Source organism: Phalacrocorax aristotelis, chromosome 1, assembly GCF_949628215.1.
Source record: "Phalacrocorax aristotelis chromosome 1, bGulAri2.1, whole genome shotgun sequence".
In the NCBI taxonomy this organism is placed as follows: domain Eukaryota; kingdom Metazoa; phylum Chordata; class Aves; order Suliformes; family Phalacrocoracidae; genus Phalacrocorax; species Phalacrocorax aristotelis.
Genome location: NC_134276.1, coordinates 162485638 through 162510544, shown reverse-complemented (window position 1 = coordinate 162510544; position 24907 = coordinate 162485638). Strand labels below are relative to the sequence as shown.

Sequence of the window (24907 nt, the reverse complement as noted above, 5' to 3'; positions counted from 1 at the left end):
GAATGTAACACAGTAAAGAGTTTATTTGTTTGACTTAGAAAAGGTCTCTGGCATAATTCACTGGACACTTACATTAAACATACAAATGCATACCAAAAGAAACCCAGGAGGCACACGTTCAGCCAAGAGACTCATTCAGAACCACTCACCATTTCATGCCAGAAAGAAAGAGCTGCGAGCCCCAGCTTCAACACTTTCTGTCCAAAACCAGGACTGCAAGCATAGGCCCCGTGGTATGCCACACTGATCAGCAAACCTGGGCTGACAAGCCAAAGAGTAAACAAGATCCGGAGAACAGGCATCCTCTTGGGATTGTCCAGGGTCAGGACACAGATACCAAAGAGAGCTAATCTTGTTCTTCAAAATAGCAACAGAACAACAAATGTCTCCCATCTTTCCTGCCCCCTTGGGAGATTAGTGACTAGGTAGCAAGAGGTGGATTCTTGGACAAGGACCAAATGATAGCTTATCTGAAGACTGCTGTACCTTCAGCCTCCACTAGCAGACTTCCAACAGAATTCATAACCACTGTGTCTTGCCCCTCTGCCCCCCAGTACCATCACCCACATTTTATCTAAAGAGTGATACAGATTCATTTTACAGGTCACAGCTTCAGGTTTCTAGAGCTCATCAAGAACCACAGTTAGCAAAACTAGTCAAAATAAATGCGGTCACCTCACCTGGACTCAGATCTGTTGCCATGGGAGCAGCCAAATAGTCCAAGTTCAGCTGATCTTATCTTCAGGGTAGAACAAGTTCCACCAGAGTCTGAAACATCCAGTCTGGATAAGCAAGGCTGCATGCATCCCCAGAGAGTCATGCTGAGTTTAAGGAGCAGATTCATATCATGCAAGAAAGCAAGTTTGCTCTCTCAAATTAAGTAATTAAACAGTGCGTGATAAGCCTAAGGAATTCTACTAGCCCCTAGAGTCAAGGCATGAGACTCACTTCTGTGACAGGGGAAGGGATTTAAAAACAAGTGAACACTACCTTTCAGGAACTGGTGTGGCAACAAAACAGAAGAGAAACAGATGAGAGACTCTCTGTGGGAAGGAGATCCTGTTAGTTGACAAAGGTTAAAGAAAAGTACTCTCACATCCATCACAGGGAAGAGAAAGTAAAGCATTTTAATAAGTAAGCACAGAAGGAAAGGAAGGGCAAGTGAAATCAGCCTCACGGACTATTTGTGAAGTTACTCCACCCAAGATGAAGCAATAAAGACATAAAAACAAAGAGATAGTGGACTTCCTGGAAAACCTGACCATACATATCAACATTGTACTAATTAATTAATTAACCTATTGCACAATTTAAAAAATAAATAAATATTTAAAAAGTCTGGGAGAACAAGGAAGCACCAGATGACAGTGTTCTTATCTGAACGAAAAGTGGAACAATGTTGGCCTGACAAACTTATCTCTGATCTCTGCTAACAAAGTGAAATAAATACAAGGAGAGAAAAAAATATCTCCCAAACATCTGGAGAATAACGGAAGTATGGCAAAATCAAGCTATTTTAGACAATCCTACAAACATACAGCGAGTAGCTTTTGGCACACAAGCTGTATACCTGAAGCCAACAGGATAACTCATGTATTAAATTACTTCTAAGTCCAAGCAATGGTGTCATTTCCAACACCTCTTTTCTCCCATTACCAGGAACAATTTTATTAAACACTGCTGATAATAGGAGCTGACAGGCTCAGCTGTAAAACTACAGCTTGTTCCCAGAAGGCTATGTAGAATAGCTATATAAAGTAGCAAACATATAACCCACTGAATGAGGATGAGTATGTTTAACAGAGGGCACAATACCTTTGGTATTTTAGGGTCCCAAGAGATTCTACAGGGTAAACTCAGAACAGACCTGCTTGCCGTTCAAGTTAAATGCACTTCCAGGAAAGGCAGTTAATCAATCAATCAATCAATCAATCAATCGCATTTTGTCATCAACTACAAGCAGCTGTTTCAGTGTAACAACCACTACTGCAACCCAGCACCTAGAAGAGTCTTTGGAACAGCTTGTTCTGTGTTGAGAGTGTAGCAGTTGCCTTTGCTATTAGTTCCTTGTGCAGTGAAAAACCAAAATGGTTTCTCTAAATAAAAAGAAAGAAAACTACACCCATGTTTTTCTGATGTCTGTATAGTTTTTTTGGCAAGTAGGTATGTTAGTTTTCAGGTCTCTACTTACAATTAGGATTTATTTTTCTTAGGTATCACAAGAGGGCTTATTTGTGACAGCAGAGTGTGTAGTTTAGATGGCAAGAAAGCAGAGTGAAACACCAATCCATGCACTGAAGGAACAAAAACAAGCCACTTCTCCACTCTGTTAGTGGGTAGAACTGGAAAAGTGCCAGTGAACAAGAGGACAGAGGTGTCAAACAGGTCCCATATAATGAATAGCTACGTATATCATGAACCTGCAACTTGGAAAAAGTGATGACTGAGGACATATATGATATAGGTCTGTAAAATCACAAGTGGCAAGGAGACAAGAAATAGGGGCGGTCATCACTACACCTGACAGGGAAGAATAGGAATCACTTGATGAAATCATAAAAAAAAAACCCCATTAGAACAGCCTGACAACAGTTCTTTTTCATACCACACAATGAACTCAGAGTTCATTGCTGCAGAACACTGTGGAGGCCAAAAGTAGAAAAGGATTTTTAAAAAGGGACTAAGTGCATTCATTAAGGCCAGGTCCAGATGGAACTGCCAGTTCAGAAAGTCCATAGACTGCTGGAACAGTGTCAGAGAAAGACCTCTGTATACAAGCTATATATTTTATGCTTCTTTGATCACCTGTTACTGGCTATCCTCAGAGACAGGATAGCAGATTAGATGGCCTTTGGTCTGATTGCATGCAGTGCTTCTTATGGATCAAAGCTCTTGATTTTGGCATGATTCAGAGTTTGGAAAGGTTAACTTAAAAAAAAAAAAGGAACATTTGAAAAGCTTGTATGCCTCCTCTGCTTCCTCTTTCAAGCCTCAAAGATGTGTTCCTTAATCATTCCGTTTCCATGAATGGCAAAGTATTGCTGAATGAGCCACAAACAGGATTTTGTAACAGCCACTGAAGGCTGCATTATTCCTCCCAGATCCTGCCCAGTCCCCCTTAGAAGACATTTCTCTTGACCCAGTCTCAACTGCAGGTTAAATAACCCCCTATTTTCCATTTTTTTCTCTTTACTATGTTCTTGCTAAATCACTTTGTTCGACTGCTATATTTATGACATGAAACAGTTAAGATACTAATCTGTTAGCCTCTGCTAGCTAAGCCCTTCTCCCCAACCACTCATTTCTGTGTGGATAAGTGACGACAGGAATCTACAGGAAGACTCCTTGTGGACAAAGGATTGCTACGCTGTCTGTAAACATCCTTATTTCACCCAGAATTTGCCACTTCGATTGGATTTAGCCTTCCAGCCAGACCAATACATTTCTGCAATGCAGTAGAGTAAACAATGCAACACAGTGATTCCGAGTCTGTAGCTAGACAGACTGAAGTAGCAGCACAAGTAAGTCAGAAAATCTCCTGCATATATCTGGACACAGAGTGAGCTCTGAGACCAGTCATCACAGTTGGTTTTATATATAAAATATGTGTGCACACAGACATATGGACTAATACATTCATCACTAACCCCCATTTAAGGGACCGACCATCCAAAGTCTACGCTTCACCCAGTAAATGTGCTTTAACTGGGGGTGCCAGGTGCATCCCGGACCATGCAGTGGGTTGACAGACCACTGTGTGAGGACATGGCTGTAGGTTCAAAATCAATCAAAAGGTTACTGTTCCAGCTTGTTCAGTCTTCAGTTCTCCAGACAATCCTTCCCAATCAAGATAACACACAGGTAGGTTGTTTGGTTTTGTCGCTGGTGGTGGAGTTTGGACCCAGGTTACCTGGAATGAAAAGAAGTTAAAAGTAATGTTAATGTTAAGTAAATAAGACCTGGATAAAGTTTGGACTCATGCTTCAATCCTCTCTCATTGTTTACTATACACCTTGTGCTAGACCTATGTTACTCTGCACTTTCTCGTGATTTTGTTTCCTACTAATGTGAAATGAAAGGTCATTAAAATCAGAGCAAATTCAGAGTATACTGTGGAAAAAACCACTGGAGAAGTATTTCCAGGCTTTGGCCTGTACCCAGGCCAGCTTCGGTGTATTCTCAGGTCCCAGCTGGCACTGAAAAACAGTCTGGACATGACTTGGGTGGGAGGTTTTCCAAAGAGTGAGGGATGGGGGGGGGGAAAAAAAAGGTCAGGTCATCTCATCTATTTGATCTCCACACATATTCTCAGGAGAGGTTTTTTTCACATCCAGTTTTAAACATCTCAAGTGCCAGTAATTCCATCGTTTCCTTTGCAAGAGAAATCCTGAGGCCTCAGGATCTCTCACTTAAGTATCATAGTATACTGCCCCAATTTTTTACCATCTTGGTTTTTTAACATTGATCACTCTATGGATTCCTTCTGCTCACAGTATTTGTACTTCTCAATGCTTGCACTGCTGTCTGATCTCCTTCATTACAGCCAGATGTTGGTCTGGATGTCCCAGCATATTTTTTTCAAGCACGGTACTACAGTGTGTTTGCATGAGCTTTTGCAAGTAAGGAAGCTCTGCTGTGCTGAGCTCAGCAAGGCTTACGTGACATATAGCCCAGGGTGGTATGTACTGGGAGGGGCTGCCACGTGGCTTGCAGTCACACTGAAGAAGGGCAGACCCCACTCATGTATTTCTACAGAAGGTAGGTATGTGTGCATCTCCCAAGCACTCAGAGCGAGTGGCCAGTATAGAGTGAGATCGGGGAGGGAAAACTGCCACAGGTCATGGTGACATGCTATGGAGAAGTCTCAGCTTTGCTGAGGTGAGGGAGATTTTAACCCAAGCACTGCCTCTGAACTGGGCTTCAAATGAATCATTTGTCATGTCACTCCCTTGCTTGTGAGTATTTGATCAACATTTTCCTCACCTAGAGGAGGAGGGGAAGAAAAGACCTCTCTCCTCTCCCCCTTCTCTTCTCCACCTTATCCCGTATTGCAACTGCTTGATATCCACAGGGGAGGCTGCACTGCAACCATCCTTCACTTTTGTGGCTGCTCTCTATGCTACTGCCTCCACCCCATGTAATTTCATTCTACCTCCTGTATCCCCCAATCCATTCTGTATCTTACTACTAAGTTTATCATCACTCCTATCTCCTCACCATCCCTGTTCCCCTCCCTGTCTGTATTACATTCAAGACCCTCATGTTTACTTTCAAAAGTGTCTGTGCTCCTGTGCTTAATCTCAACTCCCATCTCCTTTATTTTTCTCACTTTCTACTCTTGCCTTCTGACCTTTTTCTGCAGATCTCACTACAGTTAGAGCAAACACCCTCCTTGTATGTACCCAACAACGCTTCCTTCTTTCTCTTTAGAACAGAGGTTTAAAATTCCATTTACCACCTGTCCATGATCCCACTTTGGTTGAAGAACACTGGTGATAACTAGGCAGCTATTTCAGCAGTATTGCAGTGCCCAGTGTAAATCCCTTTTTGTTGCAAGAAGTACCCAAAAGTAAAACATGAAATCCTGCTTTTAAGTATATACGTTCTGCAACCAACGCTTATAAGGAGCGAAGGCCAATGTACAGAGAAACTCAAGATGGCAGACCCTCCTGAATGAGCCCACTTTGCTTCTTGCAGGGGAGAAAACAAAACAAAAAGCCAGCGCCTTCCAAAGGCACACAGCTTTCAAACCCTTGCAGTATTTCCCAGAAACTGGACACAGACGTCAGTGTCTTTGCTGATCACAGTCTGCCCAGCAGCAGCTTAAAATTAACAAGATTCTGGTCAGGTTCAGAGCTGCTACTGTTGTGTTCCTAAGCAGGCAACAGGGAAATTCAAGAGTTGTGTCAATTTGATGATGTGGTTTTAAGAAAGCCTTGTAAGACAAAGCACAACCTCCATGCAGTGTGCTAGGACAACACCTCAGGATGTTAATTTGGACAGTTAGTTTAGGACATTACTATCTGTAGCTCTTTTATTTTCCAGACTCCCAGTTCTGACTTGCAGGTGTCATTTGCTAGCATGTAAATACCCAGTCAGATTTTCAGACTCTGTCGCAGAATGCTCTTTCATCACTTTCCTTCTCAGTTGGGATTCTCTTCATCACCATTTGCTCTTACAAGGCTGAACCTGACCTTTAGCCTGCTTGAATAATGTCTTTCAATTACTCTGCGAGCTACTCGGGGTGTGGATCTGGTCTCTCTATGCATTTGCATGGTGGGATGTGTCTCTGTGGTATTACAGAATTAATAGTGACTTTGGAGGATGTGTGCACAGGCAGGCCCACAGGGCTTAAGTGTGCTGTTTAGTCTTTACAAAAGGTAAGGGCAGCTATTTCAAACTGTGAATCTCTGAATAATTGCATCCTAACCTGACTGCATACCAAGCACCTTCTCCCTCCTTCATTTCCACTTCTTACCTCCCTTCTGTTACCCAGAGTATCACAGCATCAGTTTTTACGAGACCTCCTCAAAGATAACTTAAACTTTTAACACTGAGTCAGTCCTACAGTTACCCAAGAACAAAGTGCCTCCTATTTTTATCTTGAAGCTGGAACTCTATTCTTTGCCTATGTTCAAGAATTTTTTATTAAATCCTAATGAAATGTGTCCTACTGATCAAGTAGCTGAAGGATCCTCTGTGGTAACTAATTTTTTTCCCTCTTTCTCATGAGTCTCCATCTTTCTAATGTGCCCACTTTCATCTCTCTTCACATGCCACTTTGGGACCCCTAGACCAGAGAAGCTTTCTCTCAAGAATAGTGATTCAATTTAAAAGCAACATACAAGCAGTGATCTTACTCCAGCCTTCTACACTGCTGAATGACCTAAGTCTGCTTACACCATACCTCAAAAGCTGCGGAGTCTCCCCTTGCTACCATGAACAGGCATTCTCAATTTGCATAAAACAAACAAAAAAATCTTGCATGGACTCCTTGGAAAGACTTACCAGGTCAGGAAGAGCACAGCGCGAAGGGTGGTGTGCTGGACCTCTGTGCCCTCCCTGCACCTGTTCTCAATTCTTCCTTCCCTTTTATTGAAAGAGGTGGCAGCCCTCAGGAAGTAGCAGTGGCAATAAATAAAAGCTGAACATAATAGCATGATAGTGTCTTTATGGAAATGGTCCAGACCAAGCATCAGACTGTCTGGCACAGATCCACTGTCTTAAAAGGAATAGGGACACCCCAGCTGCCCTGACTGTGCAATGCCCCGGAAGGGCGCAGAACCCCACTGTTCAGCCAAAGCCATTAGTCTCTTCCGTGCCTTAATCTGGGCCTAACTGCATCGTGACGCTGGGGGAATGGCAGGCCGTCTGCTTTAAAACAGCGGACAGTGAGAAACGCAGGGAATCTCTGATATTTCAAAGTGTTGACAGATCAGAGATTACACAATTCCCTATTTCTGTCACTAGAGGGTAGTGCAAGCCCTCAGGTCCATTCCTCCGAGCGGAAATGTCCATACATCTCCCCATAGGTCTTCACGGATTTTGATTTTTCCTGGCTCTGAGGAATGGTGCCCAGCAGCACATACTGTCTGCACTGAAGACATAAAGTGATCTGGAGGGAGGACCTCTTTAGACCAGGGTTTACTTCTGCCTCCCCAAATGCCAAACAACAACATAAAATGGGTCCACTACAGACTTAAATAAACTATATGTGCCTTCTTAAAGTGCCTCTCTCGTGTTCATTTGGCCTTTTTGAGTCTCTCCTTCATTCAGACAGAAATATTTCTAAGAACCTAATTAATTGCTATCGTTGACCTTCCCAATACCTTGCTTTTCTTTTTGGTCTCAGGAGAATGCCTTTCCATTTCACATTATGGCAGTCTCAAGGGAATTCAGTCTCTATGCCTGCATTTTGCATTCATCAGAGCACAGAATGGTCTCTGGCCAGACAAGTTGAGGAGGAATTTTCTCCCTGGGGCTAGTTTATTTTCCTGCTGGTGCAGGATATATTGACACCCACCACAGCTCACTGAGAGAGGAAGACAACCAGGCTGAATAGTCCATAGATTTACTTCAATCTGACAAAACATCTAAAACATTGGGAAGTTAGCTATGAACTCATAAACTGGGAGAAATCTCTATCATTTGTGTCTTCAACTGGATGGAGCCTTGGAAGGACTTAGTGAAAAAATCAATCATTCATTAGTGAAGAAGGAAACATTGAGATCTAGCACTTCTCCATAGCTTCTATTTTCATGACCTTCTTCCTCATATCATAAGGTGATAAAGGAGCATAAAAAGACTTCCACCCTCTCCTTCACTCCTTGCCCCCTCACCTCCACATAAACACGTTTTCCTCTCTTCTCCACCAGTAACTTGTCACAGTAAACACACCCAACTAAACCCAAATGAGGAGAGGAGGCGTTACAGTGGCAACCTGTCTGTATCCCTGCTAGCTAGTACAATAGTGAATGTACTGCTGCTGTTTATTAGGGCAGTGCACTTCAAGAACTGCACATGCAACGTGTTTTACACAGGGAGACATTCACCTTTCTCTGTCTTTGTCCCACACCCGCTTGCTGAGAAGTATGAGAAAACATTTACATGAGAAGTACCAACTTTAGAATGACTGCCATTAAATTGCCTTCAACTTAAATTGCCTGTATCATTTGATACAACTTCTACTCTTCTTTGATCCCACTTATTTTAATACACAGGAAATAACAGAATCGCACAGGTGCCTATATTGTACATGTTTGCACCAATCAACCAAAGTCAGAACAAGGGAAACAGAAGCAGAACATGGTGGAAGAAGAGGTTTTACCTGAGATGCCTCCAGTGCTCTGAACGCTGGCATGGCCAATGCTGAGTCGCTCATATTCCAGTTTCATGTTCCCAAGGTCTTCTCCTGAATGTCCTTCACTAGCAAAAGAATTGGCCTCAATGCTTGAGCCTGGAGACCGTTTGGCCTTGCGACCGAAAAGGCCACTGGCAAACCGTTTTCCTTGCTTTGAGTTGGCCTGTGCATCTTCTTTCTTCACATCTCGAATAGACTCTCTGGATTTGGATTTATTTTTCAGGTCCATGTGGAGCCATGTGGAGAACAGTTTCTGAGGGCTCCGATTCAGCTTGTTGAAGTTCTCCAGAGGTGGATCAATTTCTGGGAACTCTTGCTCCAATGTGATTAAGTCATTTAGAAACCTGTTTAACCGTTTCTTTGACTCACTTGCTTCCTCCTTTTCCATGTTCCCCTGATTATCCTGCCTGTGTCGTGAAGCCCAGAGCATCATATCACCACGGGTTGCCCCTGCCACTAAACCATACTTGGGGTTAATGAACTTCCGAGCCACGGTGGAGGAATGAAGGCCTGGCTTCCCAATTCCGAGAAGGAATGGGTTAGCAATACCCAGTTCCTTGTAGAAATTAACTTCCTCTGAGATGGCATAGAGCTCACGAAACTCAATGTCAAACATCTCCACGTGCTGTCCTGTCAAGACTAGCAGGATGTTTCTGTCAATGTGTGATGAACTCCATGTGAAGCTAAGAGTAGGAAACAGAATGGATATTAGATTTTTGGGTGCATACTTGACCCAGCCCACCTAACAATATCTAAGACACTATATGGGAATATGTAGCATTGTGCCACTTGCTCATATGTCCTTGACAGGATGGGTCAGGATAGATACATGAAACTTTTTATTATTCTTCTACAGTGGGTATGCAGACCAGACCTGGAAGAAAAGGCCTGAAAACTGAAGGACAGTTTACCCTTTCAAAAAAGCAGCACTGCAACAACAGGAGGAGTCTCCAGAGTAAAAACCTCACTGAAGAGAGTTGAGCACAGTGTCTGGTGGGGAGTCTTTGCAGACAGCCACCTGATGCAGTGTGGAACCATCTCTAGCCCATTGAAATGATCCACTAGTATGGGCATATTCCATTCTCTCAGGAACAGCTTGTGTTCTATGCCACCTTCTCTGTCATCCCACCGCAATTTCTACAGATGCTGCAAAGATTACAGAGGCTGGGATAAGAAAAGGAATGAAATGGATAGAAGATTCTCAAGCAAAGCCACAAGCTGTTCTTTACACAAAGCATGTAGCTCTGCCTTAAGCAAGAGCAACCCACCTGTATGATCCAGTGGCCACCTTTTCACCATCCACCATCAGGAATCGGGATGCCAATGTGCCTCTGATCTTCCCTGCTGGCATGTAGAACCCAACTCCTGTCACGGAACGTATGCGGATATTCTAACAGGGAGGTGAAAAGACAAAATATCACAATAAATAGGGCAGAGAATTAGATAATTGCCAGCTCCATGTCTTAACATGTCACTCACATTATCTCACTACTCCTGGGACTCAGCTCATTTTATACCAGTCACCAGAAATCAGAAGGGCTGCAGAATGGAAAGCATAGTGCTGTAAGAACTGTTGTCATCCCCTGTCTATGCAAGTTGCTCCCCTCCATCAGTTTATAGCCCTGTCCAATAGGTCAGTGTCTTTGTAACCCTGCCTGCTGTCTTCAGCTATTCATCTTGGCCCACTGGTGAGACAACACTTTCAAAATCAAGTAATCCTCCATCTCCAGTCCTGTGCTGTAGCTGAAAAGGCCCAGCCCAGTTCAGGGGAATGAATCAGAGGAAGCTCTGAGTCAGGTCTGCACTCTCTGAATCCTGATCCCTATTCCACGGCACTCATGAGCTCTTGTGCAGACTATGTTAGCAGAACCACAAAACCAAAGAACTTTGCAACACCTGTGCAGTGCAAAGGACACAGTTACTTGGAGGGTGACATATGAGGCAGATCTATATTAAGTTCTTTTTGTGTTTGTGTTCTGATCCCAGCAACACACGACTTGACAAAACTGGGTAAATTAGAAGACTGGACAATTTAATTACTACAGAAGAGAGGAGGAAACAGTTCTGTTGCTCAAAACACAGATATTTTCTATCTGTTATAACAAAAGGAACCCTGACCTTTATAATTTTGCTAAGAACCCCAAACAGTTACAGTGTCTACCAAGACTGCTCATTGTTCAACAGAGAGTGAAAACTCACAGAACTTTCTTTGAACAGAAGGCGTAGGGTAAGTGTCTCTACTTTCAGCAAAGAAGAATTTCCCAAGAAAAGGAAGGAAAAACCTTTCATGAAATGAATGGAAGTAGTTAGAAAAAGATAACTCTCTCCAAAACTCATGTCTTGCATCCTTTGACCAAGTAATAAAACAAAGGACTATGAGGGACAGAGAAAACACAGATTGAAGGTTACATGGTTTCTACAGCAGATGTGTGCCTACACATACTGTAAAAACGTATTTGCACATTGGACTGAGTGCTATTCTGCTCATGGGTCCTGGCTGCATAAGGCTGAATTGCCAAATAGGTATGTGTACTGTCTAACAGGAAGAAAAACCCCAACAAAACCCGAAAGCATTGACTGTCAGTATAAGTTTAGAGCAAATTATCTTGTCAGTCTGACACACAAATTTAGACCATTTTCATTTTCTTCATTCTACCATCTGTTTCTGTAAGAACTCTTTAACAATGGAAAGCTAAAAGGTATTGTGATCTGGACTAATAAATCCAGGGTTGGGAGTCAGATAGTCCCAAGTGTAATCACAGTTCTGACACCATTCCCTGTGATGTTCTGGGAAAGTCAATTCACCTTTGCCTTATTCTTCCCCCATCTGCAGAGCAGGAAAATCATGAGGATTTGGCTAATGCTAGCACAGCCTCAGACCCACAAAGAGCTAAGTCCTATTATTATAAACCTCACTGACAGCTTAAATATTGATAGGCTATAAAAATCTGCATGCAGGAATGAGTGATTATAAGAACGCAGATTTCTTTCAAAAACCAGTTTTCTGAATATAACTCTTACCTTTTGAGTCTGCTCCTATTTTCCCCACTAAAATACAGCAGTGGCCGTACAAATTCTAACTAACAGTAACTGATGATACTACTATTTTGCATTCGTCTATTGCTTGATCTGTCTGGAGTCCTGTGTGGGCACTAGCTAATTAATGCTCCCAACATGGCAGAAAGTTGCCTCGGAGAGAAAAAGATAAAGTGACTTGCCCAAGGCCTAGCAGTGAGTCATATGTGTGGGATGCTGAATGCAGGTTGGGTAGAGAACAGAAGAAAGGGTGCTCTTTCCAGTATTTGGAATAACATTTGTAGTTGGCTGGATGATCACCTGAAATAGTTTTTTTTCCTTGCTGAGTAAAGCTGGATGTGGGATTTGCCAAATCATGGAATATTGACTGCAGGTGTCAAGAAGGACCTCAAGGACCTCTGTTATTCAAATCAGTCAACAGCTCTGACATGTCATGTACCTTTGTAAATCAAGAAGTATCAGTCTGTGTGAGCAGAAAGTTTCTTATCATGTAGTAAGTGTGGCTTTTACTGTGTTTGTATGTTATATCACCATCTTTTGGTGAAAAGAAAGCACATCTGAATTTTTGCAGTAACTGAGCTACACGTAACACTTAGAAAGGCACAGAGGGCATAGAACCAAACAGCCGAACGCATAAACCTCCTTGAATAAAGTAGGCACAGGAGTGCATAAATACATCTTGAAATGCAGAAAACAAGTACAAAGTCATATAAACATCGAGTCACTTAACAGGTTATTTGTATAATGTTTTCTGCCTTGAAGGATCTTGGAGCATTTGTAGACTGATATATCAAGCTGTACAGAGGAGGAACAAGCCTGGGCTCACATACTCAAGACTACACAACAGCAAAAGAGGCAAGACAAATATAAATGAGGTGAGTTTGCAGCCATTTTTGGGGCACGCCAATGTTACAGTTGTAACAAATGATTTGGGTAGAAGACCAGTTAGTTCACCAGGTATAAGCGATCCCTCCAGATCTGTTTTCTTGCAGAAGCCTGCTTAAGGTTTGTCATATCCTGGCTTGTGGAAGCTGCTGTCTGCATTAAATTTCCACATTTCCTTTATACAGGCTTGCACCACTCCTCATCAGAAGCAGTGACTAATGTCTCCCTAGCAGCAACTTAATACAGCTTGGTAACACTCAAGCCTGACAGAGCATCCTAATACAAACAGTGAAGGAATCAGTCTTTCTTGCATTATTGTGACTTACTTTTAAACCTCACCCTGAATCCACAGAAAGTTAAATTAGACCCAGTTTAGAAAGTCAGTAATAGGTTGTGTTGTTACTGACACTTAGTTGTTCCTTGACAGACCTGGGCAGCAGTGCCCACAAGGTGGGGTCGAGTAGGGTGAGATACGCAGGGCAGACCCTAAAGGCATTGCAAGTACTTCCACCAGGGAAGCCTGTGAGTACCTTCCTCCTTAGACCAACCACTGGTATATATATTGCAAAGCAAGCAGATATCTTTATTTATAGTTGAGATGGATGGCATGAATGACCTCTATAAACAGATGTAAAACAGATAAATGAGAGGCAACAGATAAAAGCAGTAGCTGATAGATTACAATATTTTTCAAAATTTAGATATCCCCCTTTCTGCTCTCCCTGGAAAAATCATACCCCTTCAGTCATGGCATCTGCTGGGGTAGCTCTTGTCCTCTGTTCTCTTATCATACTGCTTCACATGAGCACAGGGCCAAGTGGGAGGCCCCAGATACCCATTATTTCCCACTCTAAAATCTTAGATGGAGGATTCACAGAAGGGGGAAAGAGGAAGAGAGACATGGGATTCATGTGGACAGGATGACAGTAACAGCAGACAAGGAACCCTTCTTATTCATGGTCTGCAGGCTTCTCATTTCTGGTAATCAGACCTCTAGGTCAGAGAGATGGGTGGTAGGTGCTCATCCTACACAGGGACACAAAAGGAGCCACAATCTGGAAGCAGCCACTAAATGATGCTGGAAAATACTGTGGACTTATCCTATGTGTTCACCCTGAATGGTTCTGGAAAAGGTATGCTTGTTGACAACATAGTACAACTTGCAGGTATTCAAGTAGAAGGATGGAATGCATCTAGCTGGACTTGGCCTGTCAAGGTCATAACTGGGTATTATTTATTTTGGTCTTTGCAAAAAGAGAGCTTTGTATGCTGCCATTTTTGAAAGTTCACAAGCAACCTAGAAGAATTCTCTAACATAATTAAAAAAACCAACAGCATTGCATCACATCACATTCAGCTTCTCACTCACTTGAGTTAGGATTGGATGAGGAAAGCTTGAGGTAAAGGCGTGAAATCCTGAAATGAAATTCCAAAAATTTCTTAGGCAGAAACTTTTAAGAAGTCCTGGAGTGAGGAGAAGAACTCCTTGCATGTTGGGAAAAGAAATGTGAAAATTATAATGAAGGTGAACTGCCTGCAGATAACTCATTCCCTGGGCTTGCTTGGAGCTCTAGGTGAACTCCCTGTCTTTGAGCAGGAATGTCTGTTCCTGGGGTTTTCATTAGCAGAAGCATGGGGATGAAGAGAACTCATCTAAAAACTGGTGAGAACACTCACCCTCAGGTCAACAGAAAGAGGACTTTTTGTGGGGCTATGAATTTTATATCTATGAGAACTTCGCTTCATTGTGATCTCAGGAGAACACTCTTGTGTCAAACATAACAAGTCTGGCAAACCATGTCCTGTAGGCTCAGGAAGCCATATGACTCACACACACAAGACAAGCTGTTGCTAACATCCCAGGATGAATGTACCAATGGTTGAATTTAAATGCATTTCTAGCGATCTCTGGCCTTCAGACAAAAATTGAGTTTTTATCATTTCATGCTTGGAGTCATTAAAGAACTTTTTGTCTTTGCAGAGTGAGGTACTGTCTTCCTACAGCGGTTTTCCTCCTGTGAGACTGTCAGCAGTTCATGATACCTTGCCATCTCAAAATGATACATAGCCAGGAATTTTGTGAAAATGCCCAGCACTGTACATAGACAAAAGGTAAAATCCAGTGTTAACATTAAATCTCCCTGTATTAGGACAATTGAAGTATTCACTCTGTGTTGGATGAAGAGGGCAATGGAAACAAAAGGGCAGGAATCACAGAGCAGTCTGAGATTCTGGTGAGGACAGAAGACAGAAAAAGCATCCTGACCCTGCAGCAATGACAGCCCATGGTAGTGTATCATGTCTCTCTCTTTCCTTGGGATCAGAACTTGCCTTAAACCTTAAGTTACATCCCATATTGTTGCAACTTTCTGAAAAAAAGCTGTCCTGTAAATCTTGCACAAGCATTCCAAAGGAAAGGTGGGAAGAAGGAGAGGAAGGAAGAGTTTGCAATTCCTTTGCTGACAAACTGTGGCCCACTGATTAAAATCTTTTAGAAGAAAGAAAAATAGTTACACCAAAAGGCAATGTAAGGAGGGAATGTTTTCCCTGTTGCTGAAAATCTGTAGAGGAAACTCGGACATAAAATCAGATGCCAGGAGAAAGATTTGTTATAAATAAGAAATGAGTGAATGCTAGAGTTAACTGCACTAGAGTTTTTCGTTCTTCCTTAGCAATTCAAACACCCTCTGTGATCAAGCAAAGTGGGACAAAATGATTCTGCCTGACCAAGACCAGAGGCCCAGCTTGCTTCCTTGCTTTAAATCTGGGTCTCCAACACTAGAAGTTCAAAACAACCCCAGACACATTACATCAATGAGGTGGGGTGGGGTGGGGGGAGACCTTCAGGGGAAGCCTTAAACTTGCTCAAGACAACTTGGAGACAGCTTGGGTGTCTAAAGCCTGCTGTTTGGGGAATCACTGTATGATTTCTGCCATAGTGACCCAAGCAGCAGCATGGATACATCCAAGGCAGCCTTGGGCAGGATACTAAGAGGCAAATGACCTGTTTCCCCTTACAGGAACACTTTTCTCAGTCTTTCCATAACACCAGAGACAGGAATAAACTGCATTGAACTTAACAAGGTTAACTAAAGCCTGTTTAGCCACACTGGAAAAAGGAATACAATAAACTTAAGGGGAATTTAAGATACAGTACAAGATAGCTGGGAAAAGAGGGGGAAAAGTTGAAGGACAGCACCTTGTGGGCTGGAGCTCTGCAGAGCAGTGAACAACTAGGTCAAAGAAGGAAGTTAAAAAGTTCTCCTCAGTGTACCTCCTTCAGCTCAGCTTGTATTTGGAGTTTTTTTAGCTGAAGGAGTCTAATGAAAAACATAGCAAGGGCTGCTGTGAGAGAAGGGAAGCACAGAAGGGATACAGCAGTCTTTTCCTCTGCCTTGAATGGCATCAATTCAAACTCTGCCTCTTTGGAAAAAGTGATATTGTAATGCAACTAGGCTGCTGCACAGCCTAGCCACTGCTGTAGAATGCCACTGTGATGACTGGTTTTGGAGTGTAAAGTCTGTGTAGATACCTATGGAAAAAGAGGTAAGAGGAAGAGCAGAAGGGGACCACTTACTGTTTAAAGATGGAGAAGGAAGACAAAAAGGAACTCACCTCTCCAATAGCACTGCAACTTCTAAAATGCCAGGGCATCTTTTCATTCACTCTGTCCAGGAGTTAAAACATGCAGTACTGAAGTCATCATTCCTGCATATGATGACATGGTGAGAAATGTACTGGAAAACAGGTGGTGGCACAAATGGAACCACTGCTGTGATTTCAGGGTTTTATACCAAAGAGAGTGAGCCTAGGCCACAGAATACCCCTGAAGCTTGAAACAGGTCTCTTATAATGATGTCTGTGTCTTGCTTTCAAAGACACCAAAGGAAAGAACTTCCATCTCTGCTTTGGAGAAAGATGAGAAAGCTGCTTGGCTGGATGTCTTTTTTGATGAAGTAGTCCAGAAACTCAGAGCAGAGTGGTAGAGTTCACAGGAGCATTCTTCAAATATATGCAAGTAATTTTCATCCAGATTTAAGATGGCTCTCCTAAAATTGTTAATATGAGCCTCTATATCCTCCAGAGCTTTTTGAGTTTTGGTCATCATTTTTAAAAAAACTATTAATTGAGTGTTTATGGAAGACCTGCCCTTCCTCCAGGCAAAAAGGCACCTTTTTTTTTTTCTCCACTGCTCAGCAGAACCGTTGGATCACAAGAGGTGCGAGTTTTGCACCCTGTAGGTTGTTGCCAACCTAGCAGCTTTTTCAGTATTTGCAACTACTCTGTAGTAGTGACAGTGACTAAAAAACATGAAAAAAGTAAAGAATACAATACTAACTGTAAACACACGAAGGATTTCAGTCTGTATATAATGGAATTGTTTGTGAACAGAGAAGGGCTTCTGGGTGATGTGATGGTTGGAGGCCATCTTAGACTTGGACATAGCGCTCACAAAAGGATAGGGTTTACGATTCTGGGAGAAGTAACGGGGGGGGGGGGGTGTGGTGGTTAGCAGAACTACTGCCCTGGAATTCTGGAGGGCAGGCTTTGACCTGTTTAGGAGACTGGTTGACAGAGTCCTTTGGGAGGCAGTTCTGAAGGGCAAAGTCCCAAGGGCTGGACATCCTTTGAGAAGGAAATCTTAAAGGCACAGGAGAAGGCTGATCCCATGTGCTGAAAGACAAGCCATTAGGGAAGAAGATGAGCCTGGCGGAACAGAGAGCTTTGGCTGGAACTCAGGAAAAAAAGGAGAGTTTGTGACCTTTGGAAGAAGGGTCAGGCAACTCAGGAGGATTACAAGGATGTTGTGAAGTTATGCAGGAGAAAATGAGAAGGGCCAAAGCCCAACTAGAGCTTAATCTGGCTACTGCCATAAAAGACAATAAAATTTTTTTCTATAAATACATTAGCAACAAAAGGAGGGCTAAGGAGAATCCCCATCCTTTATTGGATGCAGAGGGAAACATAGTGACAAAGGATGAGGAAAAGGCTGAGGTACTTAATGTTGTCTTTGCCTCAGTCTTTAATAGTAAGACCAGTTGTTCTCCAGGTACCCAGTCCCCTGAGCTGGAAGGCAGGGACTGGGAACAGAATGAAGCCCCCATAATCAAAGGGGAAATGGTTAGCGACCTACTACACTACCTAGACACACACAGGTCTATAAGACCAGCAGGGATCCACCTGAGAGTGCTGAAAGAACTGGTGGAAGTGCTCACCAAGCCACTTTCTATTATTTATCAGCAGCCCTGGCTAATCAGGAGGTCCCAGGTGACCGAAGTTAGCAAATGTGACACCCATCTTCAAGAAGGGCCAGAAGGAGGCTCTGGGGAGCTACAGGCCTGTCAGTCTGACCTTGGTGCCAGGGCAGGTTATGGAGCTGATCGTTAGAGTGCCATCATGCGGTGTGTACAGGACAATCAGGTGATCAGGCCCAGTCAACACGGGTTCATAAAAGGCAGGTCCTGCTTGACTAACCTGATCTCCTTCTATGACCAGGTGACCCACTTAGTGGATGAGGGAAAGGCTGTGGATGTTATCTAGCTAGACTTTAGTAAAGCCTTTGACACTGTTTCCCCCAGCATTCTCCCGGACAAGCTGGCTGCTCATGGCTTGGATGGGTGTACTCTTTGCTGGGTGAAAAACTGGCTGGATGGCCAGGCCCAAAGAGTTGTGGTGAACAGACCTAAATCCAGCCGGTGGGCGATCACAAGTGGTATTCCCCAGGACTCAGTATTGGGGCCAGTACTTTTTAATATCTTTATCAGTGATCTGGATGAGGGGACTGAGTACACCCTCAGTAAGTTTGCAGATGACACCAAGTTAGGAGGGAGTGTTGATCTCCTTGAGTGTAGGAAGGCTCTACAGAGGGATCTGGACAGGCTGGATTGATGGGCCAAGGTCAACTATATGAGATTTAACAAGGCCAAGGGCCAGGTCCTGCAGTTTGGTCACAACAGCCCCATGCCATGCTACAGGCTTGGGGAAGAGTGGCTGGAAAGCTGCCCAGCGGAAAAGGACCTGGGTGTGTTCGTTGAGAGCCAGCTGAATATGAGCTGGCAGTGTACCCAGTTGGCCAAAAGGCCAATAGCATCCTGGCGTGTATCAGAAAGTGTGGCCAGCAGGACTAGGGTGGTGATCATCTGCCTGCACTTGGCACTGATTAGGCTGCACCTCGAATACTGTGTTCAGTTTTGGGCCCCTCACTACAAGAAAGACATTGAGTTGCTGGAGCATATCCAAAGAAGGAGCGGCTGAGGGAACTGGGGTTGTTCAGTTTGGAGAAGAGGAGGCTGAAGGAGACCTTATGGCTTTCTACAACTACCTGAAAGGAGGTCTCTTCTCCCAATTAACAAGAAATGGGACAAGAGGAAATGGCCTGAAGTTGTGCCAGGGGAGTTTTAGATTGGATATTAGGAAAAATGTCTTCACCAAATGGGTTATCAAGCATTGGAACAGGCTGCCCAAGGAAGTGGTTGAGTCCCCATCCCTGGAGGTATTTAAAAGTCATGTAGATGTGGTGCTTAGGGAAATGGTTTAGTGGTGGACTTGGCAGTGCTAGATTAACAGCTGGACTCAACGATCTTAAAGGTTTTTTCCAACCTAAATGATTCTATGATTCTATGAATGAGATCCTGTTGAAGCTGCTACTGCCAAGCTAGGCTGTCTACTCTGCTATACTGCATGCACTATAAGAAGGCATACATTGATGTTCTCAGGCAAAGGAGGACTAAAAACTCATTCACTCCCAGATGATCGCTGCTGGATAGGAAATTGTTGATTTCACAGGGTATATGTGTCCTATAACTGGGATTCAGAGCTACTCTAAACTCTAGTTTGAATCCTTGCATAGGAGACCTACAGGAATTTCCTCAGACGTTTTAATTCCCAAACAGGAATTTTTAGGTCACAAGAGCCAAAAAACTACATACTTTCACCTGTCTCAGGTAAAAGGCAAAAACCTCCAGATCTTTCCTTTCTCTTTGCTTCTGTATTAGTAAGCCACTCTCTTATTCCTCTATGTTCCATCAACCCATCTAAGTGCTCTAATGTGACTTGTAAGAGATGCATTTGCCTGTCCAAGTGAGTTCAAAGATTCATTACAACTGAAAAAGGCCACTGACCTGCAGGAGAAAATGGTTCAATATTGAATATCTTACCCGGATCTGCAAGTCGCTGAGGTCAAGGCATCTGCACATTTCCAGGAAGAGCTTCACACCCTCCTCATCTAGAATTATGTAGACTGGGATCCAGCGCTTGTATGCTGCATCAACAATATCACGGAAGATGTCCCGGTCTGTAAATACATCCATGACCACTGCAATAATCTGGAAACAAAAAGACAGTGGACAGATAACTGAATAAAATATTAGGAACTGAAAGGGATGCCCATCACACTGGTGCAAAATAAAGGAGAGCACTCATACCAGAATATGGAGGAAGAGGATACAGGGGAGACAAAAATACGGGTATGTACATGCCCAGGCACTACCAATAATCATGTAATTTTCTGGCTTGGCTCCTGTTGCACTTTGGAAGGAACTTAATAAATGTTTTTGAGAGTTCTCCTTCTTCTAGGGGAAGATGGCTTATTTCAGCAGCCTGAGGAATGCCAAAACGAAATACCTAGTTTCTCCTCTGTATTGTGAAACTTTGGTTGCCTCTGTAAGGATCCACTTAAACAAAGAAGAACACTGAAAATAGTGAAAAAAAAGAAAAGAAGAGTGAAAAACACAGCTCTAACACTTACTCAGAAGGTGAGTAATGGAAGAATGAATGTGCAGAGGAATCAGGGTCTGAATCCTCAGCCATGGTGTGTAGTGCAGACAAGAATAATTTTATTTTCCTTTTCTCTGTTTCTTGTGAGAAGTATGCTCTCAGGGCTGGCTTTGCGAGGAATGTCTTCTGGACTTCAAACATAAACTTCTCATATTTGTCAGGAAGGGACTGGGTGAGTATGTGTTCAAGATCTGGAGGCAAAATGATTGTTCCCTCTCTTCACATGTACATTTTTTCTGGTATAAAACTAATCCCTCTTTCCAGGCATAGATTTTACATAAAAGCAAAAGGCTGCACTGACGTGACAGACAAGCCTAAACATTCATAGGATGAGTAACAACAAACCCAAGAAGTTTATTGGCAACTTTAATGCTGCTCTTATGTGTTTTGTCTTTCTCTCCCTTTCTGCATCCTTTACACCATTAAAAATATCAATTCACTTTTCTGCCTCAAAGAGTTGTTCTCCCCAACATGTGAAATGCTATGAATGTAGGAAACTACTGTTTTCTTAGTCCCTCTGGGAAACATCAACTTGCCAGGTCAGAGCTCTCAAGCTGATAGTATGTTGGGAATAGGGTTGCCTAAATTTTAATTTTCCAGCCACTGGGGTCATAGTGACAAGCCAAACTGTGCTGGGGGCAGAACATACAGGTGTTAATGGAGCTGAAGACTGGATCGAACAGTAGGATTTTCTTCACTTTAAGTTTGGAAGAGGCTCAAGTTGCAGGAGCCCCCTATGGAAAGGGGAATAATTCTCATCAGGGACCTCTTTCCTTTGAAAAATGCCCTTGAACAAGTTGCTTTTGAGAAAGTGATACCACGGTAAATGTCCCATGCTGTGTTTGCTGAGTCTCTGCTTGTACATCCAACAACAACCAACACATCTTCTCCGTCAGGCTCCTTCTGTCAACAGTGCTTACACAAGCTTTTCTTTGTTAGAAAAAGAAAAAGAGCTGACATTGTGTTTATACTTATCATTAACACGTAGGTTCCTGATACAGGTGAGCTATGGTGGAGCTACATTATAAACTAACAGGAAGTCCCTCGATAACTTCTGCGATGCAGAAGTGGATTTCAGGTTCTGCTTTGGTTCTCACTTCCCAGGACAAAGCAGCAAGATGCAGGGAATGTTACTAGAACCTCTGAAAATTAAAATATGGTGAACCTGTGCCACTTTATTCCTGAACAACTTTATATACAGGCAGCTTATAATTAAAGGCATGAAGAGTTCATGCATTAATTCAGACCTGTTATACTCCCTCTCCCCTCCATACACTGTGGTATGGATGTAGTTATTTAGGAGCAAGGATACCAGATAATATTAATGTGAAATAAGAACATCCACATAGGGAACAGATTAAGAAAGAAAGCAGAAGTGTGAATTTGTTTTCTTTCCATCCCCTCCATTTGCGATGAGTCCAATGACAGCAGAGATTACACCATGTCCTGGACAGACCATTAATTGTTAGTACTGACCTCACAATATGAAGGGATGATTCCCTCCAGACTCTGGGGCCCTGGGTCGGTTCAGGTTTCTTTGCAAGACTGTGGAGTAAACGCATGAAAAATGCACTCCTGTATGAAAAGCAGATGAGCTGCCTTGCAGATGGCACCTCCAAACCAGCAAAATGTGAGGGGGGCAGCCTCACTGTTGGGATGCTAGTCTTCCCAAACCCCTGCCACAGCTGGTAATCTGTCCAGATTATCTAGAAGTGTTCCCAAATACAGCAAGTCAGAGCATGAGTGCTGACCCCTGCAAGAGGTTCTCCCCATTTCTCTACCTATCCTGTGGATAACAACTTATCTGTAGGGCCCATAGGTGTGCCTAGCTCTTCATAGGTATTTACAGTTTGGCAAGCAGTAACTTGCCAATCTCAGTGCTTAATTAACATATGTTTGTAAAACACTGATGATAAGCCACCCACAGACATGTGCCACGTATTACTAGTATCTGTTTAGACCCCCCGCCCCCAAAAAAACCCAAAATCCAAAACCTGCTTTCATCTGCTGAATGAAAAGCTGCTACCTGGAGACTTTTTTGCCAGGCCCAGCTCAGCTGAACACAACGGGCATAGTTATCTATGAAAAGGACCATTAAACACGTAAAAGGCTGTTAAACATGAAACCACCTTTGGGCTGGGAGGGGCACAGTTCGTCCAGTCAGTGAAAAAATAAAAATCTACAAAGGAATTAGTTACTTTTAGGTGCCAGACACAGCTATCAAAAAGAGCAAAGTTTCCCAGTGCTTGCATAGGCTGTGGAGGCATTTGCAGCAGTCCAAAGAGGATGTGAAGTTGCAGTAAATTGGCGTGGAAGCATTTTACAGCTTCTGGCTCTTCTAAACAACTGATCACACCAGTCGCTGAACATGATTATGGGGTGTGCACGTATTTCTGCAAGCTGAGAGCTGAGGAAATCACCTGCTGGATTAATGCCACACTGGAAAGTTTTCTGTGTTTCCCAGAAGATCTGGTTTTAACAAATCTGCAAAGGTTACGCATATAGTGTGTGCTGTGGGGGTGTGTGTGTGGGGTGGATGGGGTGGGGGTGGGGTGGGAGTGAGTGGAGAAGGAAATAACTGCTCTATTAGAAAGCAAGAAAACCCAGAAAACAGCAAAATTAAGAGCAGGAATGAAGTGCCTTATGCTGTTATCCCCTTTCTCCAGGGGGTATGTCAGCTCTGAAGGGGATCATCTCCTGAGTGGTCTTTCCTGGAAATTTCACCCAGACCTAGAAAAACCCTGATGTTGCTGCCTACCTATTCAAAGCAAGCTTTTGTAGCATCAGAGCTGGTTTGTTTTCTTGCCAGAGGTGCCCTGTCACCACTAACAGTCCTTTCCAGCCAAAGATAAATAGGAGGAGCAGCCGCATATTGTCTGGACTCTGACTGCTTGCAGTCCAGGCTGGATGGTATTGAGACCACAAAAAATAAACCCCAAAACCACCACCCCGTAAACAAACTTGCTGCACTGTGTTTAAGTAGGGATACCTGCACGTACAGGAGAGTGGCTGGCACAGCATCATGACCCATCTTCCCCTGAGCCACTGAACCACGAAAGGCAAAACACGGGTATAAAACCTCAGTTTGGGGGATGGTGCAGGGGTTTAACCCATCCTGGGCATCAGCTTTGGCAAACCATAAGGTGACCAGGAATGAACCACAGGGAAAGCCCAGCTGGTGGGCCAACACCCTCTTCCCACTTTGGAGGGGGCCAGCAAGGAAAGCCTGGCTGCAGCGGGCTCTCCCCTCACTTCCACCCCACATACACACCAAGCTGGGCCCTCTGCCCAGGTGCCCACAGCCCCTGTGCGAAGGCGGGCAGGGGTGGCCCATCAAGGGCGCCTGCTTCATGTGACGGCCAGGCCTGCCCTACCTTCTGTGCCTGCTGGATCATCTCCCGCACCACCTCCTTCAGGTGGGGCGCGCTCTCCTCCTTGCGGGGGTGCGTGAAGAGGGCCACCCGGCTGATGCCCCGGTAGAACGTCTTGTCGGTCCAACCCAGGTCCAGTGGCGGCACCTCCGTGTCTGAGCACTCGGGCCAGTACGCCAGCGAGAGGGCCTCGCCGCCAGGCCCCCGTACCACCTTGCCGCCCTCCCGGGGGTCGTTGTATCCCCGCCAACTGCCCCGCAGGGCCTCCAGCTCCTGGCTGGAGAGAAAATCACGGAGCTGCTCCTTCCTCAGTGCCTCCCTGTAAGCCGCCTCGCCCCGGGTCACCAGCACCTCCAGGGCCCTGCGCTGGTCCTCGCTGTAGTAGAATCGGGCCTGGGCCTCCGTCACCTTCTCGTTGACGTGCGAGTCGTCCAGCAGGAGCACCTGGGATTCCGCCATGCTGCCGGCACCTGCAGTGCCGGCCGGGAGGGAGGCTGTGGAAGGAGGGAAAGGCAGAGCAGGGACTGCCTCACCTGGCCTGCCTGAGCCCGCCCTGACGGGTGGAGCAGCCACGCCACCGCCCTCTCACGCTCCCCTGGCTCCCTGGGGACACGGCTGTCCCCTCTGTTCTACTCCTCTCCCAGACCCGCACGTGTCCCTGGCCCCCGGGGGACAGGGGTGGCTGTCCCCCGGGCATGGCCAGGACCAGTGTCCCTGACCACAGCACTTGAGAGCCTGGGCCACAGGCAGATTTTGGGGTGCAAATGCAAAAGCCCATTTAAAAGGATTTTTTTCACCCCCCTTTTTCATACGTGGCAGCCACCTGAGGGGCGCTTGTGGGAATGGGGGGACACGAGTGGGGCCAAGGGTGCAGGCACAGCACCATGCAGGCTGCAAGCCATGGTCCATCAGCCGAAGCTGGCTGCTAGCCAGCCCTCTCCAAATCCCCTTACAGAGCAGCAGTAGAAGCTCAGCAACT

General features: G+C 44.3%; 1 protein-coding gene across 1 annotated transcript; it reads right to left on the bottom strand.

The window, feature by feature from the left end:
• On the bottom strand, window positions 1-24472 carry FAM83F (family with sequence similarity 83 member F). Its single transcript, XM_075077710.1, has 5 exons — window positions 23932-24472; window positions 19939-20106; window positions 10129-10250; window positions 8828-9543; window positions 1-3910 (listed from the first exon to the last, which is right to left on the bottom strand). The coding sequence occupies exons 1-5, from the start codon at window positions 24385-24387 to the stop codon at window positions 3846-3848; spliced, it is 1527 nt and encodes a 508-aa protein (XP_074933811.1). The 5' UTR covers window positions 24388-24472; the 3' UTR covers window positions 1-3845.
• Window positions 24473-24907: the final 435 nt, after the last annotated feature.

Coding starts and splice junctions, on each gene's coding strand:
- FAM83F (XM_075077710.1), bottom strand. CDS start 24,387: ATGGCGGAATCCCAGGTGCTCCTGCTGGACGACTCGCACGTCAACGAG. Junction 9,544..10,128: donor GTGGCCACTGGATCATACAG/GTGGGTTGCTCT, acceptor TCCTACTCTTAG/CTTCACATGGAGTTCATCAC. Junction 3,911..8,827: donor GAGCACTGGAGGCATCTCAG/GTAAAACCTCTT, acceptor TTTTCATTCCAG/GTAACCTGGGTCCAAACTCC.